General features: G+C 36.5%; 3 protein-coding genes across 3 annotated transcripts; 1 reads left to right on the top strand and 2 right to left on the bottom strand.

Annotated features, from left to right (window-relative positions):
• Positions 1-8,932: 8,932 nt before the first annotated feature.
• On the bottom strand, positions 8,933-11,844 carry psmb9a (proteasome 20S subunit beta 9a). The gene is made up of 6 exons (XM_026232559.1): positions 11,554-11,844; positions 11,246-11,313; positions 10,963-11,094; positions 9,986-10,115; positions 9,708-9,849; positions 8,933-9,254 (listed from the first exon to the last, which is right to left on the bottom strand). Exons 1-6 carry the CDS (start codon positions 11,608-11,610, stop codon positions 9,127-9,129), a joined length of 657 nt encoding a protein of 218 aa, XP_026088344.1. The 5' UTR covers positions 11,611-11,844; the 3' UTR covers positions 8,933-9,126.
• A 777-nt stretch (positions 11,845-12,621) lies between these two features.
• On the bottom strand, positions 12,622-15,236 carry psmb12 (proteasome 20S subunit beta 12). Its single transcript, XM_026232560.1, has 6 exons — positions 15,084-15,236; positions 14,229-14,299; positions 14,016-14,147; positions 13,806-13,935; positions 12,968-13,112; positions 12,622-12,870 (listed from the first exon to the last, which is right to left on the bottom strand). The coding sequence occupies exons 1-6, from the start codon at positions 15,129-15,131 to the stop codon at positions 12,743-12,745; spliced, it is 654 nt and encodes a 217-aa protein (XP_026088345.1). The 5' UTR covers positions 15,132-15,236; the 3' UTR covers positions 12,622-12,742.
• On the top strand, positions 15,199-18,562 carry psmb13a (proteasome 20S subunit beta 13a). Its single transcript, XM_026232557.1, has 8 exons — positions 15,199-15,337; positions 15,612-15,705; positions 15,793-15,890; positions 16,001-16,141; positions 16,283-16,398; positions 16,597-16,655; positions 17,927-18,078; positions 18,251-18,562. The coding sequence occupies exons 1-8, from the start codon at positions 15,276-15,278 to the stop codon at positions 18,369-18,371; spliced, it is 843 nt and encodes a 280-aa protein (XP_026088342.1). The 5' UTR covers positions 15,199-15,275; the 3' UTR covers positions 18,372-18,562.
• Positions 18,563-19,024: the final 462 nt, after the last annotated feature.

Here is a 19,024-nt window from a genome sequence, read left to right as displayed (position 1 = left end):
AGGTTTGTTTGGGGTCATTGTCCTGTTGAAAAATAAATGGTCCAACTAAACGCAAACCGGATGGAATAGCATGCTGCTGTAAGATGCTGTGGTAGCCATGCTGGTTCAGTATGCCTTCAATTTTGAATAAATCCCCAATAGTGTCACCAACAAAGCACCCCCACACCATCACACCTCCTCCTCCATGCTTCACGGTGGGAACCAGGCATGTAGGGTCCATCCGTTCACCTTTTCTGCATCGCACAAAGACAAGGTGGTTGGAACCAAAGATCTCAAATTTGGACTCATCAGACCAAAGCACAGATTTCCACTGGTCTAATGTCCATTCCTTGTGTTCTTTAGCCCAAACAAGTCTCTTCTGCTTGTTGCCTTTCTTTAGCAGTGGTTTCCTAGCAGATATTCTACCATGAAGGCCTGATTCGCACAATCTCCTCTTAACAGTTGTTCTAGAGATGTGTCTGCTGCTAGAACTCCATGTGCCATTGACCTGGTCTCTAATCTGAGCTTGCTGTTAACCTGCGATTTCTGAGGCTGGTGACTCGGATGAACTTATCCTCCGTAGCAGAGGTGACTCTTGGTCTTCCTTTCCTGGGGCGGTCCGCATGAGAGCCAGTTTCTTTGTAGCGCTTGATGGTTTTTGTGACTGCACTTGGGGACACTTTCAATTTTTCAGACTGACTGACCTTCATTTCTTAAAGTAATGATGGCCACTCGTTTTCCTGTACTTATACATATAATAGAAAATCCTCTGAATCAATCCAAGCTCAAGAAACACATTTTATTTAAGTTTTCAGTTCTGTCTTTCTCTGGGAATAGAGTGGTTTAGTTGTGAAGACAACCTAATAAAGATTAATTCGCAGAAATCCTTGTGATATGCAATATTCAGTTTGTGCTGGTGTGCCTCAATCAAAATAGTGTATAACAATTACTTTATGTTTTACTTTATGTTTGTATAGACCATAACGCATAAAAATGCATTAATGGGAACATTAAAGAAAGTTCTTTAAAAAAATAACTAAAAAGTTACTTTTAACCGTAATGTATATTACTTAGTAACTAGCACAAAACTAGTGTTGTCATAACGTTCACCTTGGAAATTGAAAATGTTTCTTTTTTTGAGACCCCAGGAGCCCAAATTCAGACCCAGAACAATAAAACCCACAGAAGAGGTGGGAGTTCAAACTGCAGGGAGAGGAAGTGTAGATCAATTGAATCAGTTCGGGAGTTCGGAGTGGGTTCTCGAATCATTTTAGTCAGTTTGGGGATCGCGAATCATTTGTATCAATTCGGGAGTTCGGAGCGAGTTCGCGAATCATTTGAATCAGTTCGGGAGTTCGGAGCGTGTTCGCGAATCATTTGAGTCAGTTTGGGGATCACAAATCATTTGAATCAATTCGGGAGTTCGGAGCGCGTTCGCGAATCAATTGAATCAGTTCGGGAGTTCGGAGCGGGATCGCGAATCATTTGAGTCAGTTTGGGGATCGCGAATAATTTGAATCAATTCGGGAGTTCGGAGCGCGTTTGCGAATCATTTGAATCAGTTCGGGAGTTCGGAGCGTGTTCTCGAATCATTTTGGGGCGTCAGTTTGGGAGTTCGAGCATGAATCATTTGAGTCAGTTCGGGAGTTTCGGAGTCCGAATCATTTGAGTCCGTTCGGGAGGTCAGAGCGGGTTCGCGAATCATTTGAATCAATTTGGCGGTCGCGAATCATTTGAGTCAGATCGGGAGTTCGGAGCGTGAATCATTTTAATCAGTTCGGGAGCTCGGAGCGGGATCGCGAATCATTTGAGTCAGTTTGGGAGTTCAGAGCGGAATCGCGAATCATTTGAGTCAGTTCTGGATTTCGGAGCGGGTTCGCGAATCATTTGAGTCAGTTTGGGTATCGCGAATCATTTGAATCAGTTCGGGAGTTTAAAGCGGGTTGGCGAATCATTTTAGTCAGTTTGGAAGTTTGGAGCAGGATCGCGAATAATTTGAGTCAGTTTCGGGAGTTCAAAGCGGGTTCACGAACCCTATATGGTTCTGTATAGAAGCCCAATGAACCCTTTTTTCTTAGAGTGTTGTCCAGTGTTGGGCAGTAACGGGTTATTAGTAACGCAGTTCCTTTTGACAGTATATATACACATAAAATGTTTATGTATTTATGTGTGTATGTTTCTCGAAATTGATTCTGAATAATTCAAATTTCTTTCATTTATTTATTTCAAAATGTTCTGTGTTATGTTGTCCATTGTTGATAGTTTTCATACTTAAGCTGTGAAAGGAACATTTTTAAGGGCTCAACACAACAGCTTCTGAATATATTATTCAGGGCCCATATTCATAAAGAATCTTAATGCAAAAAGTAGCTCCTAGTGACAAAATTCTATGAAAATTCTTAGAAATGTGGGCGTTTACTCACTATTAAAAAAAATCCTATTAAAGAAAAAAGTAATTCAGAAAGCATCTTAACCCTTAAAAGAGGTCTTAAGGTCAAACTTGTTAGGAGCACAGACACAGAGTTTCTTTAGCAGAGGAGAAAATGGCAGAAAAACAAAGAGGCAGAAGAAATGTGTTGCAGACAATGGATGACAGTGAGTTAATAAGACACTATTAGATCATGCTGGGATCATGTTTGTGACTGATCTTATTAGAGATGTGCTAACATCTCTTTACGCATGTAAATTCAAAGTGAGAATTAGAATAGAACTTATACTTAAAATCACTCTTTTTTTCCTACTTGGACAACCAACCAATCACAGTCGTCAAAAGATTGTGTCATACATAGCAAACTTTTACGTAGACTCCTACATAAAAGTTTTTAAGCTAAATTAAGAGTTTTCTGAGAGGATTCTTAGAATCTTTATGAATACGGGCCCAGGTGTTTTGTTATTTATTTCAGAAATCCTTGTGATATACAATATTCAGTTTCTACTGGTCTTCCTCAATCAAAATAATGTTTAAAATTACTTCCTGTTTTACTATGTGTTTGTATAGACCATAAGGCGTAAAAGCGCATTAATGTTTTAATTAATTTTAATTAGTTTTTAATTAATTTTATTTGTTAACAACATACTTTCGTACCTTAATTTCAGTAAATATTATAAAATTAGAGAACTAAGCCAATAGTAGTGCTGGCGGTGTCATTTGATTTGGATGGGAACTTCGGTTTGCAAATCATTTGAGTCCGTTTGGGAGTTCGGAGCATGAATCATTTAAGTCTGTTCGGGAGTTTGGAGCATGAATCATTTGAGTCAGTTCGGGAGGTCAGAGCGGGTTTGCGAATCATTTGAGTCAGTTTGGGATCGCAAATCATTTGAGTCAGTTCGGGAGTTCGGAGCATGAATCATTTGAGTCCGTTCGGGAGTTGGGAGTGCGAATCATTTGAGTCAGTTCGGGAGTTCGGAGCGGGTTTGCGAATCATTTGAAACAGTTTGGGGATCGCGAATCATTTGATTCAGTTCGGGAGTTCGAAGCGTGAATCATTTTAATCAGTTCGGTATCTCGGAACGGGATCGCGAATCATTTGAGTCAGTTTGGGTATCACGAATCATTTGAGTCAGTTTGGGAGTTCGGAGCGGGATCGCGAATCATTTGAGTCAGTTCTGGAGTTCGGAGCGGGTTCGCGAATCACGAATATGAATATATATATATATATAGCCTATATGCGGTAATTTCTTTTTTAAATCTAAAAATGTGTAAGTTCAAATCATAGTGGTTTCGTGGAATGACACACACACACACACACACACACACACACACACATATATATATATATATATATATATATATATATATATATATATAAACTTGACCCTCACTAGCACTCTCTACTCCATTTATTTTCTATTGACTTTATTTTTATTATATAAAGAAACAAAGAAACCAAAAAAAAAAAACCTCTAAATGAAGGAGATCATACAAAACAACAAGGAAACCACTGCTAAATTCCTTCAACCCAGAGAAATCATATCAACAAAACCACATTAATGCATGTTTGCGCCTCTCCTAACACATGAGTATAACCCACAAACCATCACACCTCAAACCACATGTGATGTAGCCAGTAGGACAAACAATTTGAGCAGTAAACTTTGAGCACTATTAACAACGGGAACAATAAAGATCTATAAATATATTTGACAAAGTTCACTGTTTATACAAGAGTTTATATCCCTGATCTTTAATGAGGTTTTTGCTAGAAACACACTTGAGTTTTGTTGAGAAGCAGTTCATTAATGCTCACAAGAGGACGCCAAAGTCTGTGCATTAGAAAACATGATGACAGCAGGTGTGCATTTGTTTTTATTTCTTTTGATTGGTCCCTTGAATCCTAAAGAGTTGCCATGTGTCTTCGAATAAAAAACAGGTTTAGAATATCAGATGTGACGTTTTTATCTAATGTATAAAAGTCAATTTAAGGATGATTATACTCTGACAACAATAGTTAAGGTTAAGCTGTATAAAAATAACACATGAGAAAAGTGGACCAAAACGAAGTCATCTATCCTGTCTGTAGAAGCTCAGGTCTGGATAGAGTGAAATCTGTTCATTAGTCTCTTGGGGGAGCTGTTTATCAGCCAACCCACCAAAACAGTCATCATCTCTAGGGACTTTCCAGAAAAGCAAAAAAGCTCATCTAGAATGGGTTCCGAATTTAAACACATTTCTGTTGAACCATAAAGCGATTCCCCCTCTGGAAACTTTAGGGGATTATCAGTCCATTAACTCAACTAAACTGATGCAATGCCCTTTGGCCTGCTATAGCCTATTTATACCTTTATAATTAAATTATATTCAGTAAGTGAAGTTGTTTTGTAGCTGTTTTGCTTATGGAGCATATTAGTTTTTGGTAAAAATACACAGCATGTAAACAACATGTAGACTATGTCAAAGTAAATCACAATGAGAAATGTAATGCATAAATATTTAATATTTAAAAATATTATTTAAATGTAGAATTTTCATGCTCAGATCAGCTGTCCAGAAGTTGGTTGTTTGTTTTTTGTAATGTAGGTTAGTCAGTTGGTTAGCACTGTAAAAGCCTAGGCCTAACTGTAAAAGTGTTTTGCTTAGTGTCATTATCACAGATAGGTTTGGGGAATAAACTATTTATGATGACTTACTGAAGCTCGTTCTTTCAGATCTATGAAAGTCGTGACATTTGGCAAGTATGGTAACCTATATTCGGAAATTTGTGCCCTGCATTTAACCCATCCAAGTGCACACACAGAGCAGTGAGAAGTGGACACACCGTGAACACACACCCGGAGCAGCACAGTGCAGTGCAACATGCAGGCATGCTAAAAATTATTTTCCCCGTCATGTCATCCACAATATCACTTCATAATTTTAATAATATGCACTTATCTAGTGGCAGTAAAGCTGAATAATCATTTATTTTATTCTAAATAAGAACAAAGTTTAAAGTTTGATAATTTTGCCAGGGAGAGGCTTGTTTGCATCTGCTTCATCAGTTTCTTCCCTCCTCCACACTCACAGAGTCACATGACTGTTAGCTTGGCATCACCAACAAATATAGAAAAGAAAGTAAAAGAGTGCTGGCTTGGTACTTTCCAGGGTGTATTATGCTTGGCATGTGAAAATCAGCCACTGGTGGCATGATTATACAATCAAACAAAAAAAAAAAAAAAAGAGCGTTGGAAAAAAAAAGGATGCTTCAAACACTTGTATCATGGCACCCTGAAATTGATGCTCTGATGTGTTAAAAGGTTAACAGTTCTCCCCAAATTGAAAATCTCTGTTATTGTTTAATTACCCTGAAGTTGTTCCAAACCTCTATGAGTGCAAAAATAATATATTTTGATATTTGATATGAATTATATTATATTATATATTAAGCCTTTGACTTCCATAGTATGGAAAAATAATACTATGGAAGCTAATGGCTAAAGCAAAACTCATACAGGTTTGGCACAACTTGAGGGTGAGTAAATGATGACAATTTTCATTTTGGGGTGAACTATCCCTTCTATTAGAGGGAGTTATGGTTTCATTTATGTTGGCTGTCTTCTGTTGTTTCGTTTTTGTCTGTATGTGTAGGCAAAACTAAAAAGTACCTAAAAATTTGTCAGGCATTTCATAATATCCCATCGTTTGAGAAAATGGCTGCCCTCATTTTCCACCTTCTATTTTATATACTACAATTTCAGTCAGTTACAATTTAATCCTCTGACCACAAAAATATATATAATATCCATTTATTTTGGCAGCACTTATTCATTGTGCAGTGTCATGGCAGTCATTTTGAGGTAGTACCTTGTGGATGTCAAAATATCAATGTATCGTTTTTTAGCAGGAGTATATTTTCCGATAGGGGGTGATAAACAACATTGAAATCGTGGATGCACCATGAGACAGGCGTGACCAGACAGCATGCTTATCAGATCAACCAAAACAACACAAAAAACAGGGACTTTCCAAAAAGGCAATACATCAATCTAAAGATGAGCTGTATTTATAGCAGCATTCGCAATATTTAGTGGACATTATTCCAAGTTGATGTATGACAACAAATATAAATTGGTGATATGGTTTTAAAACTACTTAAAAGAAAAAAACATTGAAAACCTGCAAAATGTTTTTGTCATCCTGAGGGTGTTGAAGGAAAGAATATGCATATGCAGACTGAAGAGAATAGGATTCAAACGTGGTGAGAGTCTTTTCACTCTCACCTGAGCTTAATGATTTATTTTTATTTCAGGTTACAAAATGAGGCCAATAATCTGGACTGGCAACCTAGGCATATAAAAGATGTCATCGGATTTCATGAAATCTATTGTGCGCCTTCACTGGTATGTAAAACACTTAACTTATTCATGGCCACTCACTTTGTTTTTTTGTTTGCTACACACAAAAAATACAAAATCCTTCTGCCTTCCTGATGTATAATACAATAGATTTTTGATTTGTGAAATGTTGATAGACTTCATTTTGGCTTGATTTTTATGCAATAAGGTAAAATAGATTCCTTTTAAATGATAACAGTTTGTTGCAGAAATCTTCTCAAACAATATATTGGACTGCTAACTCTGTGCAATTTTAATCTAAACCACTTTTCGTCACCATTAAAGGTATTATTGCTACTTTCGCAATGATTTTTATATAGATTCCATTTTTAAGTATAACTTTTCACAGGAAAGTTTTTTTTAGGTACCAAAATCGTCTCAAAGAATATATTTGACTTGCTAACTAAATTAAATTATTATCCAAAACACTATTCATCATGATAGGAACACATTTTTATAGGGTAGGAAACAAGGTTTGCATAATGCATAAAATACCACAAAGGTATATTATGCATAGTTTAAAAGTAGCAGCCATTTTGAGGCATGTAGACCACGTGCAGCGAAATAAAATGGAGAGCAGATCTACTCATATCTGTCCCACTGGCATTGGGGTGGGGCAAGACAACATGAGCAAGGCACAGCCATGCACCAAGCCAAACATGCAAATGTGTTAGCAGGTTAAACATCGATAGAGACTTTCCAGCTAAACTGGGTTTGCTTGTTTGGTAGTTGATCTTGAGATATAGCCACACAGCCCAAAATAAAAGCTACCACAAAGCTTATGAAAAATTATTTTGTGTTCATCTAAATCTGACATTAAGTTCTAAACCTACACCTATAGCAATGTGCAACTATGTGTTGCTCTACATAAGGGTCTTAACAGCAACAGAAGTTTGATTTTATGGAGAACTGCTGGTTTTGTTGAAATTAGGTCAGACTGAAATTTTTGAACTATATTTTTCAAACACAGGCTTTACAGTCAAACAAACAAGCTAAAGAAGCAGCGACGGTACCGACAAACAACAAATTAAACTTGTCAAGGTGATCAAACAGAGTTAAGTGCCCGGTTTCGTATACTGAACCAATAAAACAGTGGACTGACACTGGCATTATTGCTTTTACTTTAAGTTTCTCAGGATAAGGGATTTTCCCTCCACATAGGCCTACAACAAAAAAGACTGCGCTTTGCGTAAGCGTTCATTAAAAACTTGAATCAGTCATACATTTTAAAAACACAAATCAAACCAGTTGATAGGCTACACAAAACTTTTAATGATTTTCAGATGGAGCAGTTAGGCTATACCATAATGATGTGATCAAAATAGCCTAATATAGGCTAATTTTTCAAGACAAATTGGATCCTAGCGCTGTGTTCAACACTATTGACCACAACATTCTTTTGCATGGACTAGAAAACTTTGTTGTCATTAATGGAAGTGCATTAGCATGGTTTAAATCATATGACTGCCATGAAGAGGTATATCGATCTCAAGTGCAGTATGGAGTACCTCAAGGCTCAGTACTAGGGCCGTTACTCTTCATGCTTTACATGTTACCCTTGGGAGATATCATCAGGAAACACTGTGTTAGCTTTCACTTTTATGCTGATGATACTCAGCTAAATATTTCTTTGCAGCCTGATGAAACATACCAAACAGAATGCATAGTAAATATAAAAATCTCGATGACGAGTCATTTCTTACTGCTAAATTCTGAAAAAACAGTGGTGTTAATTATAGGACCTAAAAACTTTGCATGTACATCTGAATTCAGTGACAAACTCACTTTAACTGTCATTTTGCATTGTTGACACACTGTTTTCCTAATTAATGTTGTTCAGTTGCTTTGACAAAATCTGTTTTGCATAAAGCGCTATATAAATAAAGTTGACTTGACAAATTTATAAATATTTTTAGGAAATAATTATTAGCCTATTCAAATGTCTATTTGTTATGGTTCAGGAGCAACAAATATCTCTCTTTTACAGGGAGTCTTGCTCTATAACCCACCTTCTTCATTTCTGCCTAGCAAATGATGTGTCATAACAGAGACCTTTAGACAGTTTCACAGTAGCCTACAATCCATTAGAACCTCAACATATTCTTTACACAAATTAGCTTTTGTGTCATAATTAAACAGCATACACATTGCTAATATGGTTTATTATCAAATTTTGAAAGTCATCGTTTACATAAGGTTGTGTGTTTATGTATTTGTAAGTGTTTGTAATATCAACAAAACAATTAAAACATTTTTGCAATTTTGAAGTATTTTGTCCTGCTTTAGGTTACAAAAATACATGGAAATCTTCTTAATATCCAAGCAAAATCCTTTAATTCACTCGTCAAAAAATTTGGGCAGTTCATTTCCTAAAACGCACTTCTCTTCTGCTCCATCTTTATCAATGGTGACAACATATGCAACACCTCCACTTGAGCCATCCCGACCCATCGCCAGAGTCAGAGCTACAGAGAGACAGAGACATAAGGGATAGCTTTGATATCTCATAGATGTTGAGTAATTAAACAGTTATCAAGAAATAATAAGAAGCAACACTCCTCAGGATTGACTTTCCATCTACCATCAGTCTCTTGACAGAGATGTTAGAGTTGAATCAACCACATTGATAAAAGTTCCACACATGAGACAATTCTAAACACTAAGGCCACATCTAAAACATGCATAATGCCAACTGCACATCTTTATACTTAGTGCTGTAGGTCTCTTGTTGTTATACTTGACCCTGACACTTTAACATTTTTATATATGTATTATTATTTCCACTTTAATAGTCCCCTCCCATTTCTACATCATTTACTATTAGCCAATTGAACTGACTGCTCTACGCAGTGTAGTATATATCACCAGGACACTTCTCTAAGACTGTATTTGTTTGTACATTGCACTAGCAAACTTACCGTTAACTACAAACTCTTGACATTCTCTCTTTGTCATGTTTTTTCGGTATTCTGCATCAACAAACCCATTAATGTAAAAACTCCCAGAGCCACCAATAGCAAAAGGTTGACTGGTCAGCAAACCACTCAGCGTCGCATAAACCTGTTTGGAATTAGGCAGAAAAGACCACATATACAATATAAATATTCGACTTTTTGACATGTAGTATTTAATTTGCAATGATCTTCTATGCATAATATTCATCGGTCTAAGCCTAATAAAATAAAAATGAGCCAACCTGTCCTCCCTTTTTTCTGTCCCATCCTGCAACAATAAGATGTGCTGATAGTTCCTCTTTATATTTGTATGAAATGTTTTTCACCAGAGTAGCAGCAGAGCATACGAGTGGGTCATCTTCCACCTCAATACTGTCAAAATACATTATTCAAGTGTATTATTCATCACATGTTTGAGGAAAAGGAAAATGTATGCAGCATGTTTCCTGTGGTAGTATTTAACACCAATCAATACGTAGATGGGCTGATATCATTAGGTGCTTTCACACCTGCCTCATTTAGTTTGGCTGAATCACACTAGAGTCTGTTGTCTTTTTTTGGTGCAGTTCGATCGCACTCAGGTGCGCACCAAAAGCAGACCAAACAAGCATATCAAGACCTCTTTGAAGAGGGGGTCTCGGTATGCTTTCAAACTAACACTGGAGCAGTTCATTTGTGCGGAAAACGTGATCTGAGCTCGAACAGACCCAACTGCAAAAAGAACTGCGCATTTCTGACGTAAACAACTGCGCTGTGCATGATGGCATGAGGACTGGCGTTTGTTGCCAGTTTGGACATTAGCATCCATCCCAGCTAGTGGACAAACTTGTTATGAGCAATTGTAGAGTCTCATAGAAATTTGGTCTGATGACCATTTTAAAAAAGCGGAGTCTTATCTGCTGGCTTCTCTTCCTGTCTTTGTTTACTTCTGAGAGTTCCATTGGAATTTTGCCGCATGTTCATTCTGACTAATTTAAAAGCAGTTTAGGAATTACATAAAAAAAAGACACATCTTGCCAATGACGAGTGATGTGGATGTTGACATGTGACTGCATTTTGGTTCGTTTCAACTGATTCGGATCAGAGCAATCAGTGTGGAACCAGAACAGCTGAAAAAAATGCTACAATATATAATTTTTTTGCCTTCGCTCTGGGCCAAATGAACCAAACTACAGATGTGAAAGCACCGGACAGTCCACAGGAGATTGGTGATAAATACCTGTGCACATCCAGCTGGTAGTTGACAATCTCAGCAATGGTTTGAGCATCCGCTGCTGATCCAGACAGAGCACAGTAGATCTTGTCATGGAGGGGGGAGAGCTTGTTCATCACACGATTCACCACTGCCTCCCTGAGAATAGTGTCAAAAGAAACACCATTTGATTGTTCTTGACTCAAGTAACTTGTTTTAAATATTCACTGAAATTTTTTTTGACTTTGATTGTCAAACAATGACTACAAGTCTACATCTTCTCATAAACTACAGCACAAGTGTCTCTTACCCTGCGGACACACGCGAATCTGAACCAAGAACAACTCCACCGTCAAAAGTAACCGCAATGATGGTCGTCTAAAATGACAAAAATAATAAAAAATGCAAGACCTCATTTATGTCAAATGAACATGCTAGGCAATTGTTAATAACGCCTTACTTTACACACTGTAATGTTAACGTTTGCTAGAGCAAGTTACGATCTAAGAGCTTTAACATTTTTAAACTCTTTTCACTAAATATAACACAGTCCATGCTTAAGAAGCTTGAAATAAACATCTCGTTTGAGTCTTTTACGCCCATTAGGCGATAACTCACCCCGGTTTTGACTTCTTCAGATAACCATTCTGGCTCTGGAAACATTTCCTCCGACATTTTGAATGGATGAAAGCTGCTATACCTGTCCTGTGCAAACCTGCCTGCGTTTGAGACGCCAGAAGAGACTCGATACTCGATAGCTCTGCGTACCTCAAGCGAAGCTCTTAATGGCGAGAGAAAATGAGTTAAGTTGCGAAAAGAGACTTTGATTTGTCAGGTCTGCAGTATTTTAATGCGCCTACATTATTCCTCCATTTTGTCTATAACAGAAAGTGAAAGAGTTACTTCCCATTGTGCTCGGCTCACACAGTGAAGCGTGTCTATTTGATTTGGCCACTGTCATTTCAACTACCATCTTAAAAAAAAAGTGTATTCATTATTTATGCCTAATTTAATTTATACAGACACATGCACCATACCTGTTTACTGTGGCTTCATGCATTTCTAAAGTTTCTTGTCTGTGCTCTGTATTTCTGTAAGAAGCATTTTATTTTCACAGAAACTTCACTGTAAAGTCAATGTTATTTTTGAGTACAAATAGATTATTGTGAATAGAAAATGAACTTAACACATTTAGAGTTGAATAAAAAATCAACAGCGCAAATAAAACAGAAAATTATAGAATTGCATTTGCCCCGCGACATCAGTGTCATCATGTATACTTAATTTTATACCTTTGAACTTTACTCAGATTATTATTATTTTTTTACTTTGTTATTAGGTTAACAATTGAGGAATCCGTAAATATCACAAACAATTATGTTATATGTGCAAATTATGGTTAATCTCTGAACAAATTGAGTAGAAATGTAGAAAATGCGTAATGATTTCAATTTAATACTTAAAGTAATAATTACTAATCATTCTTAATTTCGCAGTCAGGAAAGATGTAGGCATAATAGATGATTTCATATACTGTTTTTCCTGAAAGCAACTCTTTTGTATAGCTTATGTGGACATATATAAACCCTCGATATGTAGGTCAGTTTATGTAACACAACCAAATAAATCAATCAGAAACTGATAAAATATCAATTGTATATGCAAGAAGGGACATCACACTGAAAATAACACTTTTATATATTTATTACAAAGGGGGTGAAGAAAATAATCTCCAGAAAACTCTTCACAGATCTGGTCTCAATGTAGTTATATTTGTAGAACTGTCCAGTTTGGTCATTTCTGAGTTCTACTCATCATGGAACTTGGGCAGTTTATCTCCTGGAACAACTATATGCTTGGCTCCCGCTTCAGTGATCACGACCAGATGAACCACACCGCCACTAACATTGTCCCGACCCATAGCCAGAGCCAAAGCTGTGGAGACACAAACAGTAGCCATCAGCGCTTAAAACTGTTTTTTATTCACGACCCATATAAATGTCAATATAAATTTAATTCATATTCTACTGACCGTTTGTTGAAAACTGTGTAGCCTCTTCTAAACTCATGTCAGGTTTGAATTTGGCATCCACATAACCATAGATATACGTGCTGCCAGATCCACCGATGGTGAAAGGCTGACTGAGTAGCATTCCTCCCAAAGACACTACGTATATCTGTGCAAAGACAAAACATATGTAAAAGACAATATCACTCATCTGCATTACAGAGATTTATATAATATGTGACCCTGGAGGACAAAAGCAGTCTTAAGTCTCTGGGATATATTTGTAGCAATAGCTAAAAATACAATTATAGATTATTCTTATATGCCAAAAACCATTAGGATATTAAGTAAAGATCATGTTCCATTAAGATACTAAGTAAATTTCCTACTGTTAATATATTCAAACTTAATTTTTGATTAGTAATATGCATTGCTAAGAACTTAGTTTTGGACAACTTTAAAGGTGATTTTCTGAATATTTAGATTTTTTTTTTATTTGCACCGCCAGATTCCAGATTTCAAATAATTTTATCTCGGCCAAATATTGTTCAACAAACCATACATCAATGGAACGCGTATTTATTCAACTTTCAGATGAAAGATGTATACATCTCAATTTCAAAAAAATTATTCTTATCACTGGTTTTGTGGTCCAGGGTCACATATTTGAATAAACATACAATATTATCATATTTCTGTACTTCACCAGCTAGTCTTTTTCAGTGCAAATACACTGTTAGTTTTATAGGATTCTATTCATTATTTGTTATTCATTTACATGCATACAATAAATCTGAGAGTCACTTGTGACTGTGATAGAGAACTGTATTATGGTCTTAGTTTGTGTTTGGCAGGGCATCACCTGGGGTCCCTTCTTCCTGTCCCATCCCGCTGTGATGAAGCCTGCCTGCAGCTCTTCCTTATTGCTATAGCAAAGTTCCCTCATGATGGAGGCAGCAGCTTTTACCAAAGGTGGAGATTCCATCTGAATGCTACAGACAGAGTGATTTTATAGTCACTATAAACACTATGACTTAACTTTTCATTGGGATGCTGCAAAAATCCTACGGACCTGTGAAAAGACAGCTGGAATTTGGCCATTTTGGTAACAGCTTGTGCATCAGCCAGTGATCCAGCGATGCAGCAGAATATTCTATCATGCACCTGGATCAGCTTGTTGATGGTTTTTGATGACACATACGATCTGTAGGTAAAGGTCATATTGTAGTTATGAGAGGTATAAGTGTGTCTTATGAGAATTAACAATTTGTTAGAAAATACTCACTCTCCCATAGAAGCTCTGGAGTCAGACCCGATGATAACTCCTCCATTGAACTTGACAGCAAGAATAGTTGTCTTATAAATAGAAAAATAAATCAAAATTAATTAAAGTAATTGCCATTTATATTTGTTTGAAAGTAAAAAAAAAATTATATCTATAATATAACATTATATTAATTATAACATGCATTATATAATTATAAAATAAACAATAATACACCACAGAAATCTAAACGTATTACTGTGTACACAAATCCCCCAATTAGCAATAAACATAAAATACCTTTCAATGTCCAGCATAATATACACACATACATATCACAATTATTCAATGACTTTTTAACTGCTCAGGTCTAATATATCTCACAAGTACTGATGTTAAATAAAAAATAAAAAAAGCACAGCCATTTAATAAATGTGTTGAGGTGAGATTTAGTGACATCTATGGCCAAAACAAAAAAATATTCGAGGGGGAAGCTTAGCCTACTTTATCCCAACATCCTCTCCCATTACTTTATGCTATACAAAAGTTTGTAAACTAAGTATGAATTTATGCGACAGTCCATAAATAAAACTATAAACACCTCTAAATGATAATGGACATATCCTCGCCATGACAATGCCTATCCACGAAAGCGAAAGTAACTTTAGGCTAGGTTACAGTTAAACTGCAGATTCCCATCAACGCAGATGGATATTGTACGATATTTAAACGAGTATTTTATAATATTGTATGAGGCGATAAGATAAACAGCACCTGCCTGGTCGCCGATGCGCATTTAAAATCATTTTCGCGTCAGCGCACCAAGCTACGCGAAAGGCTTTAATCACTTAAAACACGATAAATAAGGTTACTTACGCCGGTGCTGACACCTTTGATTTGTGAGTGTGATTGATGGCGGTCCATTATTAAAAAGTAGATGTATTAATTGTGGATAAACGTCGCGTACGCGCCCGGGCAGTGACTGTGCGCACGCTCGTCTGAAACAGCGAGACTAGCGTCAGCGAGGCGCACTGCATGAAGAGAACAGTTCCCGGTTAGATTTAAGACATGGCACTTTCCAACGTCCTCGAACCTGCTGTGTCTGGATTTAACTTCGAAAATTCCACAAGGTAAGAAGGAATTAGGCTTGATACAGTTATGTTATGATAACGCTGTGCGTAAAATCTAGAAAATTAATCTTGCGTCGTTATAACCATTGTTTCATGGCGTCGAAACCAAAGTGAAAGTATCTTCAGACTTCATGTCTTTCTCTTCAAAAAGAAAACGTGCCTTGACTTTTAGAATCTTTTTTTATTTTTAGAATCGATTCTTCATAGATCAAAACTTTTTAAAAGTATGCCCTGACGTTATCTTCTATGTGATGCACAAATCTCCTTCATTTAGAAACATTGTACTGGAAAATGGCTCAGAAGAGGGTAAAATCAAGGCACCGACTCCCATGAAAACAGGCACCACCATTGCTGGAGTGGTTTATAAGGTAACAAGAATATCAAAACTTGCTAATTTGTTATATATTGTCTGTCAGACTAAACGTGTGTGTGTGTGTGTGTGTCTGTGTGTGTAGGATGGTGTAGTTCTGGGAGCTGACACAAGAGCCACCTCTGATGAAGTAGTGGCAGATAAAATGTGTGCCAAGATTCACTACATTGCACCCAACATATAGTAAGTAACAGTAAGGATTGAAAAGTGGGCTTTTAAAAAAAACTGAATGTCAGATGTACATCATTTATAAAGTAAATAATTATAAAATCATGCTTTTTTATTTTTGTTAGTTGTTGTGGAGCAGGAACAGCTGCGGATACAGAGAAGACGACAGATATGCTGTCATCAAACCTCACCATTTTCTCCATGAACAGCGGCAGGAACCCAAGAGTCGTCATGGCCGTTAACATACTACAAGACATGCTCTTCAGGTGTGTGCAGACTTATCTCCACCTGTTAACATCACACAAACATTGCAAGATCGTGTGTGTTTGTTTGTACCATTGCAGTATAAGGCTGTGTTTTATGTGATATCTCTCTGATGTTTAATTGCTTATGATAATGTTTCTCAGGTATCGAGGTATGATTGGAGCTCATATCATTTTAGGGGGTGTTGACTGCACTGGAAGTCACCTGTATACGGTTGGCCCTTACGGGAGCATAGACAAGGTGCCATATCTAGCCATGGGTATGTGACATCCATTTGATAAACTTATTAGTTAAGAATGTGCTAATTTAGATCAATATGCATTTCTGAAAATAATGCTGCACATTTAACATTTTCTTGAATGTTACTTGTTCTTCTTTCACAATGGAAATTCATGCAGATTTTTGCATATGTGATCAATTCTCAAGTGAATAATGACAGCTGTTTCTGGATTTTAAGGATCTGGTAAACTGCCTGCTATGGGGATATTAGAGGACAGATTCAAAGGAAACATGGATGTAAGTTGCTTTTTTTGTTGAATCTCCTTATTGTACGCTTCATGTTGTCAATTTTACTGTTTCCTGTAGCTCAAGTTTAAGTAAATGCAACAGAAAAAAAGGTATTTTCTACACACGATAATTTGGTTCAAGCATTTAAGGGGTTATAAATTGCATTTTTAATTATCTGGTAATGTTTCCCGAGTTGCACTTATAATGCAAGTATGATTTTTTAATGCTCTCTTGGAAGAGACATGTTGAACTCTTGCAAAATCCTTTAATACATTTTTCCCCCTATATTTTAGTGGTGAGATTGAATAATCATGGAAAGTACTATAGCATTATATTTAGATCTACTCCCATCTCATGAAAGGTTGCAGTGATGAGTATTGTAGCCAATGACAGACTGTTGCGTGCATGATTGCAGTGACTTGAGTTTCGCACTTTTACAAATGCTTTCATCATAACTAATAGTGCAAACACGATGTAAATAAGATTATGCAGTTTAGACTCCATCACTGAATATATACTTGAGCTATGTGCATGATTGACAGCTCCAGCGATTATAAAGGGAACATTCTTTGATCACGTTCTGTATATAATTTAAGATTAAGACATTCGAACGAACAGGGTCACTTAGCCTTTATGTTGTGGTATTACTGTTTTAGGATTAGGATCCTTTGGAAGGTAATGTTTCTAGTCCAGTTATCATGTATTGCTCTTCTCATCTTAATAACACAGTGGGTGGGGCCAAAGACCTGATGATGGTGAAGTAGATGTTGATCTGATTCTGCAGAGACAGGCTTTTGTTGCACTATTATGTCATAATATTTGTTTTCTGATCTTGGTTTCAGTAAAAACAGTTTTTTGACTAACAGCTCTGAAATGCATTGATTTCTCAATTAATGAGCCTGTTAACCTGAAAATCATATTCTACTTGTGTGCTCAGTTCAAATATGTAGAAATTAAAGCTCTAACTAACAAGCATTACTTCTGAATGTTATTTAGAGTGCAGTTCTCAAGTATTGATTCCAAAGAAGCTAGTTTATCTACAAATTAGTACTTTTCAGTGGTATAAAAGTCCCATTGCATAGATTTGCAAGTTAAAGTTAGAAGTTATTCTATAAACTGAAAGGTTTTAGAATTACTTATCATATCAATATTATATGACAATGTAGATTTGACTTCATTTCATGAAAAAATTGTGTGAAAAATTTTGAGTGTACTGTACTTTTCATGTAGTGCATGAAACTAGATCTTTCTGTCACTACTATCTTTCATTTAACTTTTAGCTGGAGGAGGCCAAGGCACTGGTAAGTGATGCCATCCATGCAGGCATCATGAGTGACCTGGGATCAGGAAACAACATTGACCTGTGTGTGATTACGAAAGAGGGGGTGGACTATATCAGACCCCACCGAGAGTCCATTTATAACTATAAGAGGTACAAAAAAAACCTTGTCACTGTTGCATTTTTTTGTTTGTATAAAATCACACATTTGTACATTTTATAAAATCATATCATGTCACAGCAACTCAATGCATATTTAAAGGTTAGTTGTGCTTAATGCCTAATATTGGTAAAATATTGATCTCTCTTTGTCTCTCTTTTACAGACAGGCAAAGTACAAATATAAGCCAGGTACAACACCTGTTTTAACTAAAAGCGTGAATCAGCTGGAGCTGGAGTTGGTGCATGAGACAGTTCAGATGATGGAGACAGCAGGATCCAGCTGAGCCATGAAATACACTGATGTCATAATGTGATCTGGATGAGTGATCCATCCACTCAGTTACTGTTTTGACAAACAAACAGGAAAAAAGACAGATTCTTCTGTAAATGTGTTTTTATGTCTGATGTTTGTTCTCATAATTCCATGGCAGCGAGTGGACTGATGATCATCAATAAACTACTACAATTTTCAGCATATGCATCGCACATCATTTTTTTTAAATGTTTTAGAAACAAAGATATGTTTTAGTAAACACAGCAAAACTATAAAACACAAAAAAGGCAACAAATAAATTCCAAGGACATTTTGTGCAATATTGCTATTATTGGTTATTTTATATACTCGTATGAATGATTAAAGCCGAATTAAAGAGCTTTCAAAACAATAATGTAAAAGATGCATGCATTAAACTCAACAACCCGACATTTATCGCAATAGAGTGTGTCCAGGGTTACATTTCCGCATTTTACCAGCGTTTCACCCGGTTTAAACCTGCATCAGATGAATCTACATAGATACCGAGGACGCTGAGAGACTCGCGCTCCTATTGGTCAATAGAGCCTTTTCCTCAGAAAATCCCAAAATTATCATATTTATCACCAACACTAATAAACAACATATAGACAAATAAAACAAACCAATTCACAGCTGTTATTC

The sequence above is a fragment of the Carassius auratus genome, chromosome 44, assembly GCF_003368295.1.
Source record: "Carassius auratus strain Wakin chromosome 44, ASM336829v1, whole genome shotgun sequence".
NCBI lineage: Eukaryota > Metazoa > Chordata > Actinopteri > Cypriniformes > Cyprinidae > Carassius > Carassius auratus.
The sequence above is the reverse complement of the archived record's forward strand: the minus strand, read 5'-3'. Positions and strand labels throughout refer to the sequence as shown.

Bases quoted from the DNA above. Each gene is read 5' to 3' on its own strand.
- psmb13a (XM_026232557.1), top strand. From the start codon at position 15,276: ATGGCACTTTCCAACGTCCTCGAACCTGCTGTGTCTGGATTTAACTTC. The intron at 15,706-15,792 runs GTAACAAGAATA...CTGTGTGTGTAG, and splicing joins TTGCTGGAGTGGTTTATAAG to GATGGTGTAGTTCTGGGAGC. The intron at 16,399-16,596 runs GTATGTGACATC...CTGGATTTTAAG, and splicing joins GGTGCCATATCTAGCCATGG to GATCTGGTAAACTGCCTGCT.
- psmb12 (XM_026232560.1), bottom strand. From the start codon at position 15,131: ATGGACCGCCATCAATCACACTCACAAATCAAAGGTGTCAGCACCGGC. The intron at 13,936-14,015 runs GTCCGTAGGATT...CTCTGTCTGTAG, and splicing joins TTCCAGCTGTCTTTTCACAG to CATTCAGATGGAATCTCCAC. The intron at 12,871-12,967 runs GTCAGTAGAATA...GTGTCTCCACAG, and splicing joins TACACAGTTTTCAACAAACG to CTTTGGCTCTGGCTATGGGT.
- psmb9a (XM_026232559.1), bottom strand. From the start codon at position 11,610: ATGTCGGAGGAAATGTTTCCAGAGCCAGAATGGTTATCTGAAGAAGTC. The intron at 11,314-11,553 runs GTGAGTTATCGC...TTGTCATTTTAG, and splicing joins CTGAAGAAGTCAAAACCGGG to ACGACCATCATTGCGGTTAC. The intron at 9,850-9,985 runs GTTGGCTCATTT...AATTCCAAACAG, and splicing joins ACAGAAAAAAGGGAGGACAG to GTTTATGCGACGCTGAGTGG.